At 35.2% G+C, this 12,627-nt stretch overlaps 2 protein-coding genes across 2 annotated transcripts; one reads left to right on the top strand and one right to left on the bottom strand.

Annotated features, from left to right (window-relative positions):
• Positions 1-365: 365 nt before the first annotated feature.
• On the bottom strand, positions 366-7,804 carry LOC147293977 (acylamino-acid-releasing enzyme-like). Its single transcript, XM_086232085.1, is given in 18 exon segments — positions 366-682; positions 684-696; positions 812-890; positions 1,064-1,130; positions 1,830-2,027; positions 2,413-2,535; positions 2,859-2,919; positions 4,050-4,227; positions 4,307-4,385; positions 4,484-4,605; positions 4,696-4,778; positions 4,877-5,028; positions 5,697-5,835; positions 6,210-6,284; positions 6,403-6,621; positions 6,721-6,942; positions 7,151-7,460; positions 7,632-7,804. Coding segments are annotated over 18 exon segments (2,322 nt in total). The 5' UTR covers positions 7,783-7,804; the 3' UTR covers positions 366-631.
• A 2,784-nt stretch (positions 7,805-10,588) lies between these two features.
• Positions 10,589-12,444, top strand: PNSB5 (NAD(P)H dehydrogenase 18). The gene is made up of 5 exons (XM_086232218.1): positions 10,589-10,862; positions 10,953-11,013; positions 11,560-11,622; positions 11,712-11,770; positions 11,911-12,444. Exons 1-5 carry the CDS (start codon positions 10,638-10,640, stop codon positions 12,145-12,147), a joined length of 645 nt encoding a protein of 214 aa, XP_086088344.1. The 5' UTR covers positions 10,589-10,637; the 3' UTR covers positions 12,148-12,444.
• The last annotated feature ends 183 nt before the right edge of the window (positions 12,445-12,627 follow it).

Here is a 12,627-nt window from a genome sequence, read left to right as displayed (position 1 = left end):
CGATAGATTCACCCTTTATTCTCCTATAGTGTAAAATAAGTTAAAACTTAACATAAAATTGACAAACTAAATACTGAGCTTTCGGAAGAGAAGAAAAATACATTGGTTGCTAAGCACTTGGTGCCGGAAATCCGTGAAAAAAAAGTGGGCTATTTTTCAAGAAGATGACAAAACAATTTTGTTGGGTACATTGTCAAACGAGAACTTGAGTGTAATCCGACTCTGAATAAATTTAAAAAATTACCTACGAATTAGATAGATTGCATACTCATAATTTTAAGGAGTGGGATAATTTTCAGATATTAATTGAAAAATAATTACTAATTTCTGTTATAATTGGAATTGTAGCAATGAAATGACTGCAATAAAAAAATAGAGCGACTCTATTTATGTATTTTAAATTTAATAATTTTGATAGCATTAAAATAAAGCAAAACTGTTGATTCTAATTGTCACATTGCAATGGAACATGAGCATCTTTCAAGCAATATAAATACTTGTTAATTCTAGTGGCAAGGGATAACTGAAACTACTTCATGATAGATTTGAATTGCCCTTAAAAACATCGATACTAAGAAAGCTCTCAGAGTCGAATTGTGGCCATAAAAGCAGGGGAGAAATGGCTGTTCGTTTAGAGCAAATGCTTCTTGAACCACACACCAATATTAAGAAAGCTCTCAAAAGTCAGATTGTGGCCTGCAAACAGGAATTTGAATCAGATTAAAACCACCCAAGCAAGAAATTTTACGAGATTGGATGTAGTAGTGACTAGTGACTAGAATGAACAAGCACATTTCGATAATGTGTTTACCTCTCAATCCCATGGGTATCATTACGAAACACAATGACTTTGGCCTCAACTCCTTTTTCCTTTAATGCCCGAGCATACTACAAATAATAAACATCGAAATCACTTTTCTACTCATATCATTACAACTAGGCAATCATCTATGCATCAAAATCTTCAACAACTCCCAACCCCTCCAGTACCAAATAAACAAAATCACTTTAAAGGATAAATAATTGTTTCTGTATTGATACTTCCTTCACTTTCTACTGCAATGCAGCCAAGAAGAGATCAGAAGACGAATATCCTGAGCACCCAAAAGAAAAAGTATGGGTGTTTTGACCTGCAGAGAACATCAAAATCTACAAGTTAGAAATAGCAAAACTGCTTAGAAGATAAATATTGTTCAAATTAAAAAGGGAAAAGTTGCATGTTTTATACTTCTTGATTAAATGTTAATTCAGTATGACAGAAACTTCAACCCAGTGGAGTAATATAGAAACCTCAGTATTGGTCCCACCAAAGTGGTCCTAGGAGGGAAGATCTAGATACATACTAACCCTTGGTATTGATTCACTTGTATAAGCCACTCTCAAGAATCAAACCTGCACACATGCATTTAAGAACCCAAGACATTCACCATTACATCAAGCAATGGCCCCTCCCTGGATGTCTTGGCTTATCAGAGTTCCCATTTCTCCACCATATATTTTCTTTTTCTGTTTTTCAATTTCAATTAATATTTTGCTTCACATCATGCAGTGACTATACACATATTTCCTGTGCAAACGGCATGAATATCATACTGCATGCAGAAGAATCGTTGTGATTCCAGCAATGATATCTCCGCAGTTGCTCAAACGAATGAAAACTAAGCAATGTTGGGACAATGTTGTGTTTGAATTTGTTCGGTTTTAAATCTTTTTTCTGTAGATTTTTCTTCATTTCCAATATTGTTCTATGAAAAGAATCAGCTCACCTTGAAAAAAAAAAAAAAACGGAATTAGCTCACTAATATAGTAACAGAAGCCTAAACAAATACCTTTGCGAGATGTGAAATAGGAGACTTGCTGTAAAAGAGAGTCAGCTGCTCAGCTGAAGGTGCTTCTGTGTAGCTATTTTTACCCTCACTTCCATAGGCCTCAAAATAGCACCAATCAGGGATATCTGTTGTACCCACCATCAATGGAATGCTACAAAGAGGATTCCTTGTTGCTGCTGCAACAAACTTATCTGGCGCCTGCAGCATTTCAATTACAAGATTATTGAATTCTTAAGTATACCTATAAATGCATGTACTACTGATATCACCTTTTTAAGCATTCAATCTACCAAGTGTTCATAAGTCATAGATGCTTAGAAAATTAAAAAGTTGAAGAAAATGCAAGCCCAAGACCACCAGTCTATGGACGCAAATAAGCAGATGTCCAAAAATTGAACCATCCAGTATTTGAAATGAGATCTCTGCATATAAAAGCATCAACTAGTTGTATCCAGGACTTGAAATGCATAAGGACAATAAGGCACAATATGTATGAAAAGATAGTCTGTGTGTGTGTGCGTGCATGTACGTATGTACATTCTGATAAATGCACACAGTCATTCTATTTGCAAAACTACCAAACCTGGCCAATCAAGTGGGTTGTCAGAAAGCCACCATGAGAACCGCCAAGAACTGCAATTTTTGATGGACTAGCAAGCCCCATGTCAATAACATGATCTATAGCCACAAGCACATCATTCACATCCTGCAGAGAAGAAAATAAGAGATTAGGGTCTAGAAATACACACATATCAAGTAAATACTTTTGCTATAAATATATTAATTAAGTAAATGCTGTCTCTTTCTCTCTCTCTCTCTCTCTCTCTCTCTCTCTCTCTCTCTCTCTCTCTCACACACACACACCATGCATATGCGTTTGTGTATGCTAACTAAAATATAAAATGGCACACAACAATAGGGCTCTACGTAAGCACATGGGTTTTATAGAGTAGGCACCCTTAAGGCTCAGCGCCAGCTAGCATATATAACAAAAGTAAGATTACTATTAAACACATTAATAGTAAGCACCTGGGACCCAATTTTTCCTGGAAGAGATTGAAGTGCTTCCTCACCATACCCCAGTGAACCTCTGAGATAAATTAGCATGCATGAATAACAGCAATATAAGCTGATATCTAAAAGAGGCATTTTTTTCAAGTATGGGATGCAAAAATCTTTAAGGACCCAAACAAACATAAATGATGTTGTCATCTGCAGTAAGAATACAAACAGTAGATCAACCTTAATCAGATATGTTGGGAAGAGTATATTGCAAAAGACATTTTATGAGGAACTTATCAATTATAGCAAACTGTTGGGAGGCGAAAAATATAATTTCTTGAAGCAGGCCAGAATATTTACACTTCAGGAATATTCTTTATATTTATTTTTTAATTGATAAGTTTCACTTGATACCTATCCTAACCCCCACCAACAAAGGGCTTAGGCCAGAAAAATTACTCGAAGAAAAAAAGGCCAACCACCCACAAATACCTGTACTCTTCATAAATTAGTAGTTTGCTTCTTCAACTTTATAATCTTACTTACAAGCCTTGTGCAATCACTGTAATATCTAGTGGTTTTTACTGTCAAAACAGCTCAGTTGTTTGATGCATAGTAAATCAACCCTAACCCATCTTTTAAATGCCCTATGGCAGAAACAGCCCTTCAACACCAAAGGTGAAAACTGAGGGTTTAAGGATTAGGTGAAATCCACTAATTTTGACAAAGTATAAGACAACAAGTGAAGGAGAATTTCCATACCTTAATGGTCACTTTTAAATAAATCTAAAAGCTTTAGGTGTAAATGATATTATCAATGTAAGGGATCTTCTTATCATACTAAACATGATGATATCAACATTTCATAGTATGGCTGCACTATGGCACCAACACAAATTTAACAAACACAAGAAAGAACATTGAGCCAAACAGTTATTCTGTTCAAGGTAGAATTATTTATTCCCTTTTCTTTCACATAAGTATTATAATCCCCCTTTTGCCTCATCAAGAAGCATCATGTCAACAGTGAAGGGAGCTGAGAAGAAACGGTTATCTTTTTTTTCCCATCCATATGCCAAGATCATAATATATCTGATCAACAAAAGTGGAGCAATTGGTTGAACACAAAGTAGATATAGCTGATCAGTTCAGAGCCATTAACCCAATATGAAAATCAGAATGAAAAGAAAAAAAAAAAAAAGGAGAATCATAACTTACCTATAATTTACAAGTAGCAAGTTGAACCCAATTGAAGCGAGAAATGCCATAGACTTTGAAAAGCTTGACAAGGAAACAGTATGCGGGCCTCCATGAAGGAATACAATTAATGGATCAAATGGATCATTTCTTTTAGTTTTGGAAGAAATGAATGTAGCTTCAAAAGGTTTTCTAGCACCTGAAAGGTTTCGTGCATATACAGGACATCAAAATCAATTATTTTCTAACACACAAGAAAGAAAATTGGCTTATAATACCTTTTGTTAGACTATCACAAACATCCCTGACAGGAATCTTCATTATACTGAATTGAAGAGAGGAGAGAAAAGATTTAACCTGTAGCAAGGAGAAACTTGAGTGAAACAAAAGTAAGTTTTGAAGATAACCTTGATATCTAGACATAATTAAATATTCACAAAAGCAAATTGATAGACCTTCTCAGAGCATTCATTTGTGGGGCTTGATATATTTAACCAACTCCATGCAGTATTTTTACTTTCTTTATCAACAAGATAACCATACTTGATATGAGGTACATCCACTGGACTGCTAGACACTTCCAAATTCAAACAAGAAGTGATGATGTTATTATAGTTCTATAAATTTGACCGCCTAGTTAGCAGTACAAAATAGCATTTGATGTTACCAGCAATGATGTTGTCCCTGTCCAGTGTAAGAACATTCCATGAAAAATTTGAATCAGTAGGGCTGATACGCCTTACTTCCCTGCTGTAAGTTCATATGAATGCCATGAGTTAATGATATAAATAGGGTAACAAAGTTCAGCAGATAAAAGAGAGAGTCATATGTAAGATCATTATAGTTACTTCAAAACATTCACAGAAAGTATCACTTGACAGCTGCCCCAAATGGAAGATATGATCATTGTGCATCCATCAGAAAGCCATGGATTACTAAGGAAACTTGAACAGTAAAGCCCAGGGAAGCAACCATCCTCAGCACACATTACAACAGGAATCTTCAAAAAGAAGTGTATTAAGTGTAGTTATATATGGAGGAAGAGAGGCAGATAAAGAGAGTAAAAATACAAGATGTTATAAATCTTGTTTCATTATATTGTCTGATATGAACTTCATACACTAAAACCTTTTGTTGAAGATAATTAACTTCAGGTTATAACTACGATGGAGGCAACCTAAAGCTCAAATTTTTGCCCCCTCCCCAATTTTTTGTTCAGAAAGGTGTATTTTTAAAAGCAATATAATTTCCCTGAGAAGCGTCAATGAGAGGCTACCCATGCACACAAATATCATACACCAAAAAAAAAAAGGCAGGTCAAAGAAAACTTCTATATATTGCCATTCTAAACTCAATATGCTAGATAACAGCATCAATTCCAAATTTTCGACACAGCATACCACTAGTACATAGTACAAAACACAGCACATTCATGTCCAACCAAAAGCACAAAATACCAGACCAAGACACAAACCATGATTTCCAATTCTTATAATTCCGTATTTGTGAGCTTGTATACGTTTGCACCTTTGCAAGAAAAGCACTTACAAGCACATGCTAACAAAGGAATCTTTGTTTATAATTTACATACATTAGGTATTAGACGCTACAATCAGTGAAAAAAGTTGATTATACTCAAATTAAACAGATAAAAAAATAAGAACTCACCACATCAACAATTTTCGCAGATGAGCATAGCACCTCATCCATTGGCCAATCAATTCTGTAAAGAGAATCTGTTGCAGAATGTGCCCCAGAATCCACAGAACTTCTTGCAGATAAGAACATGAGGTATTTTCCATCTGGGCTGGAAAAATTAAAGTGATCATGTTTCAAATACAATCAGCCATCTAGTAGATAATGTTTGAAACAATCAGCACAACTCCAATTCTTCTGTTCATCAAACTCCTGTTTATAATAAGATATCAATTTTCAGTTTTAAAATTGAAAAAAACTTGAGAAAGGCAAGACTTGTCAGATAATTAATTCAGTTCTATCTAGGCTAGCACTGTAAGAGGAATTTCCCTTTGACATGAAGAAAATGTTTTCTAGTAGACAGATATTAATAAGTTCTGAAAAATTCTGTATAAAAAAAAAAGGCACTCCACATAAGATATCATAAACTAAATTAAGTAAGGAATTAGGTTACAGACCCCTGTCAAGTGTAAGGAAAAACAATACCTGAACAGTGGATAGAAGGCACTACTTATGGCTTGAGTTAGAATTACCACAGGAGAAGCTTCAGTTGAACTATCTCTGGAACAGTAAGAACTTGACAATTATATCATACGTCTACACACAATGAGCCTCCAAAACAATTTACATGAAGAATGGCTCAACTAAAGAGACATAAGCAAAGCACAAAGCAACTCACTTGAGTTCATGTCCATCAGCTTGCAATTCATAAAGTGGTGCCCTAATCATATACAATGCACAGGGCCTGTTATAGCAGTACTTAATACCGAGCTTTCTGGTATTTGCCGACCACCCAACAAAAACCAAATATTGATGTGAACCTCTAATTGGTGGTGCCCACACAACTTGGCCAACACTCAAAGACTTTTCAATTCCTTTAACAGCTTGTGCCTCTCCACTGTTCAGCATCGGGAAATTTAAAATAAGTTGGCCAGCTAAAGAAATCTATTTACCTCTAATCTTGGTACTGATAAAAACAAAACAAATTCTACTCAACCTGTTAATGTTGATGACAAAAAGTGCAGGCTGCATTTTTCCAGGATAGGTTTCCCCCCAGTCCTCCTTCCAATCCCCTTGACCTTTCCAGTTACCGAAGTCCTTATCTGTGGAACTACCTTTCTTGTAGCCCTGACCTGCGAATGTGGGCTTGGAGGGAGATGGCTCCTCAGCAACATAAGCAATGAGAGTTTCATCAGAGTTCCAAGAAATTCCCTGAAACCTGTATCATTGAAAGATCTTTGAACTCTTCTATGTCTGAGAAAATATAGACAAACACCAGCAGGAGTAATGCTCGAAATTGAGCTACAACTTCTACTACTAATCACTAGAGACATAGACACTAAGTGTCTAGTACACAAGGCTAACAGCAAACATCATATAAAGGAAAAAGCGATCATCAGTAAAACAACATTCACATGATTAATTACCATCCATCAGTATATACTGAACCATGAACAGATTGGGGAATGTGGAATTCCTTTTCCACTTGAGCTCGACCCCAGATTTCAAATTGACAGGGAGACTCATTTTCAGGATTCCGAACTACAAGAAGCTTTGCACCTGATGGTGATGGAACAATTACAGACGCTCCTGTCATCTCAATAGGAAATGGGGCCCATTGGAAGTCTACAAAATTGTTACTTTCTTTTGAAACATGAGAGGATAGAATAAATTTCCTCCTCTTGTTTGCCAAAAGATTTGGTTGACTAATTGAAAACATTGCCTGGGAGCCAGTTCCTGTAACAAAGTTTAAGGTACAAATATCGTGATTAGAAAGGGGTGTTTGGCTTACAATTAGAGAGGAGGCACATAAATTGTATCATTATATAAATATGTAGATATGTACATACGTACACTACATACATTACATATATAAGGCATGCATGTTAGAAAAATGAGAAATCGTACCACTGTCAGATTTGAAAATCCATGCCTTGTCAATGCTGGAAATACTAGTGAATTCTTGAAGTAACCTAGACTGCGAAGTATATTCTTCCTCCGTTGTTGCATCTATCCCCAGAGGCATCTCCTTTAATGAATCAGCTTTAGAACCATCCATGGCTAAAAATGTTGACAATCTTTTACTACAGAGTAGATTGCAAGGAAGATCAGTAACTATGGGAACATGTTTGTCAATTGTCAATATATGACATCCTAAGGGTAATAAAGAATATAGTTCATAACTTAAACGATCAATAGCATTGATAACAAAAAAAAAAACCATAATCAACGAGAACACTACTTTGATTATTTTGATCTATGCAGATAACAGGTAAGTGAGATTTTGCATATTACATATCTTCGTTTTATTTTCTTCAAGTCAATCTGCCACCTCGCATTCTACTTAACTTGAAATTTAGTGAATTCACCTTCGATATTCGAATTTAGTAAATTCACCTTTGATAACTTCAGGGATCTTTTGGGTCACTAAAATTACACCATTTTCAATTTACACTTTCCATAAACAAATTTGATATCCATTCCCATGATTCCATCCAGTAAGGCTTTACTACCAAATTTGGCCAATGGGTTTTACTGGAATTCTGTTACTAACACATATTGAAATTTAGAATTGTTTACCTATTCCCAAAACCCAATGATCCTTTTAAAATGTTGTACAGAAGATATAATCCCAAGTATACTATATAGCCAGTCCACTGATCCAGAGATTGGGAACTCCAAAATAACACTCACCCTCATACAATACTCCAAGATTTCAAAGGAACATGCAACTCAAAAATTTCCACTCTGCCCAGAAAAGAAACGAAGCCCAGAACAAGCAAAATGAAAGCACTGAGCAAGAAGATATAAAGAAGGAAAAGAAGGGTAAGTGAATATGCACTAAAAGTCAACAGAATGTAAGCAAGAAGCGCAGAAAGAGAATGAATAAAAAATACAGAGAAGGGGATAGTGAAAGTGAGAGCTTACCTAAGGTTGAGCTGTTTTGGGATATGCACAGGTTCAAGGCTAAGCCACTCTCTCCCCAGATGGCCAGATACAGAAACTAGTGATTAGTGAATAATTAGTTTGTTTTGTTGTGATATTGTGTGTGGAGTTGTAGTGAAAGTTTTATCTTTCTTTGATTTATTGGTTACGAAAGTAAGTCTTGCTATGCATCAAGCATCAAGCATCGCTGCATCATGCATGTTGAGTTGTTGTATGAAAATATTCTCTTTTTTAAATATTTGGCATGTCATATTGTGAAATTATTAATGATTCTTGTTAAATTGTTTAGTACCAAAGAGAAAAAGAGAGAGGATGGGTGGCCCGTGGGTAGTGACCAACCACCTTTTTTTTTTTTTTTTTTTTTCTTTTATAATTGATCATTTTAATAATAATACTAGAGTGTACTAACTATAATTTTAATTTTTGGTCATTAACTTATGTGTGTCATATGATGTTAGGTTTTTATTTGTCAGAAAAAAATTTTGGTCATTTACCACCCAAATTTACACAAAAACGACAATGTGACACATACCGCTACATTCTCTTAATTTTTGTATTAAGTTAGTCAATTTATATAATAAAGCATTTTGAAAACTAAAAATCAAATAGAAAATCTAATAAACATTAAAATAGAAAAAAAATGAACTTTGACAACAAATTAAAAATTGCACAGCCTCCACCACCCTTTTTCCGGCGCCACCCACCCTACCCCTCGATTGTGTAGCCCTCTTTTCTGCGCCACCCACGTCCGTTGTTATTTCTGCCATTGAGCCATCAAACACCAAGAATCCAAGCTGAAACACAACCCTAATCCACCTCTTTGGAGGGGTTATTTTTTATTCATAGAGTTATGCGTTTGAACATTTTTTTTATTCATTTAGAAATACTTTTTAAAAAGAATTTTACTTTTCTTAATTTCACTTAAGGAAAAAATGGAAAGTTTGATAAAAAAATATTATGATTAACATAAACCAAGACGGGAGGTGCCCCATTGTCACGTTGAGATAAGTCTGGGTGGTATTAGTGTGGTGAAGCCTTGTTGTAAATAAATGAGTTTCATAATAGGCCCATAAGGCCTCCTTTAGTGTATATGATTGAATTGAATATGATAAATGACTAGATTTATATGTATTAAAGGAAAAAATTTCTAACTTGAATGAAAAAAGATAAGAAGAAAATGGATTAATTATAAGAGAAAACTCATCATTTCCAATCCCACTAAAATGATGGAATTAGTAGAGATAAGTTTTGGCTAATATATATTATTTTCATCTTCTTTCTTCAAGTTAGAAGACACCCAAAATTTCCTTCCTTTAAGTTGGAATTAGTGGGCACACTATAGTTTATTTTGTAAACTACACATAAGAAGTTATAGAAAGCAAATAATAGTAGTGAGTATGTAGAGTTTAGAAAGCAAATAAATCCTTTCAGAATTTCTCTTTTTATAAATATATTATTATTTAGAATTGAGAACTATTAAGCCATTTTGAAAATGTATAAACTTGTCTTGGTTTTTGGGGTTGCTGAAGTGGTACGAGTATTTGAATAATGAGTTAAGATTATGATACAGTGTCCAAAAATCATCCCAAAAAACACCACCTAAATAAACCAATGCATGGCCCAGTATGCTGTTGCAAAGCAAACCAATCCATTATATGGAGCCTAAGCCCAATATAATGTGGATAAGGAGCCGAGTGCTCTCTGTCTCTCGCTCAAATTTTAACCAAATTGCAAAATCAGCGATCAAACTAATAGTACCCGTGACACAAACTCTAGAAAGACGAACCACAGAGAGCCACGCATGCGTCAATACCAAGAAGCTTTTCGTCTTGAATACGTGGCAAGTAATAATCAATCATTCTCAATATTGACGAGCACCGCCAGTGACTTTAACATGTCCTACCGTTACAGAAAAACAAGCGCGCATTTGAGCCTCACACAACGGCCAAAATCGAAGATAGACCAGCAATGGCGATGTGTTCCTCACTCGCAGTTGTCTCTCACTATGCAGCCCCCAAACTCAGCTCTAAGAAATCGGAAACTAGGGTTAGGATTTCCCTTGGTGACACCTACGCACCCTCCAAATTGGGGAAGAGAAGCTTCACTAAGTTGAATGCAGCTGGGTTCGCCGACATTGAGCCCGATCTCAACGAAGACCCCACTGATCGTTGGAGGACTAACAGTATCAGCATGGTATACGCAGACTCATAGTCATAGACTTTATATGCATATATTTATGTGAATTTATTTTGATTTTGATGCGTTTAAGTGGTTGATTTTCAGGAAGATTTTAAGTATGGGGAGTATGATGGGCACCACACTTATCATGAAGGCGAGGATAAAGGTACTCTATTTAGCACACTGTCACAACCTGAGAACTGGGTTGTCATGGTTACTATTATTTTGTAAATACAAAAGTAGTTGACTAGGAAAATGGTAGAGTTATATGAAGTTAGTATAATGTTCTATTGGTACATAGTATGAGATGTTATGTTGTTAAACTCTGAATTAGAACCATACGTTTTTATCCCGTAAATGGTCCTGATCGATACTTTAACAACATAACATGTCAAGACTGTTTGACAATAAAATATTTCTGAGGAACTATATAGGATCTTTGTTATGATTGGCAATTAATTTTTTGGTCTTTTTGTACTATAAAATGTGATGTTTTGACAAAATTTTAAGGACTTAATTTGCAAGGCATGGAAATTAAATTTGCAGCGTTCCCCTGGTACAGCCAGTTATGACTTATGAGTTATAGGGAATATGGGACAACCAGTCCAGTCAGTTTTAACTTCAACAAATGTAAAAAAAACGTTACGAAAGACGAATAAATTTTTTTTTATTCATAGAATCGTGATTTATTGCTGCAATCTCTATAATCTAGGAACCTTTTGGGGATCAATAGCAGATGACGTTGCAGCAGTAGGAACCCCTACAGGTTTTCAGGGTATAATTGCTTACCACAGGACTTTGATAATTCATAAATTTACCTACATTACAGTTAATGAACATTATTTGGTTTGATTCTTTTGACAGGTTTTATTTCATGGGCTTTTCTCCCTGCAATTGCAGCTGGGATGTTTTTCCATGCTCCGGTAATGCCAATTTTAGATGTAACATATATGAAGGATTAGAGACACTAGACCATCCAAGATGCTGTTTCTTTATTTAGAAATAAGCATATGACGCTGTTCATCACCATTGAGAAATCATATCTAATTACTTTGTCTTTCAGGGGGAGTACTTGTTCATTGGAGCCGGTCTGTTTACAATTGTATTTTGCATCATTGAGATGGATAAGCCAGATCAACCCCACAACTTTGAACCTCAGATATACAATATGGAGAGGGGATCCCGTGACAAATTGATAGCTGACTACAATACCATGGACATATGGGATTTCAATGAGAAATATGGGGACCTGTGGGATTTCACTGTGAAGATGAATAATGATGATATAATGAAGAGATAGATAACTGATGTTCTGAAAAGTGCACCTTAATGGGAATTCTTAACCAACTTGGGCATGAAAGGTATAGCTATTTTTTTGGGCCTCTTTTAATATTTTCCAGTTCTCTGTTTTCTCCTTTCCTTGTGCAGTTTTTTTTTTTTTGTTTTTCTTTTTTGTTTATATATCAGATTTAGTAATTGTAAATCGAGAAGCGATTGAGAACAGATAGACAACATATGATGTACAACTAAACTGTCATATTTTCCTTTACCTTATTGTTTATTCCATAAGGTATGCAGCATGACTTCTTTTTTGCCAGTTGCACTTATCCAAAAGAGCCTATCTGTGTTTCAAGATTAGGAATGTTTGACTGAGCTGGTAATTTTAGAAATCAAGTGATGAAAGATCATATATTACTACATGTTGCAATCAAATGTCCTATAATTTGTATAGTATCCTCCTCCAAGAATTATGTACAAGGCAAGTTACAAATCATGGGGA

This window comes from Dryas octopetala, chromosome 2, assembly GCF_963921425.1.
Source record: "Dryas octopetala chromosome 2, drDryOcto1.1, whole genome shotgun sequence".
Classification (NCBI taxonomy): domain Eukaryota; kingdom Viridiplantae; phylum Streptophyta; class Magnoliopsida; order Rosales; family Rosaceae; genus Dryas; species Dryas octopetala.
The sequence above is the reverse complement of the archived record's forward strand: the minus strand, read 5'-3'. Positions and strand labels throughout refer to the sequence as shown.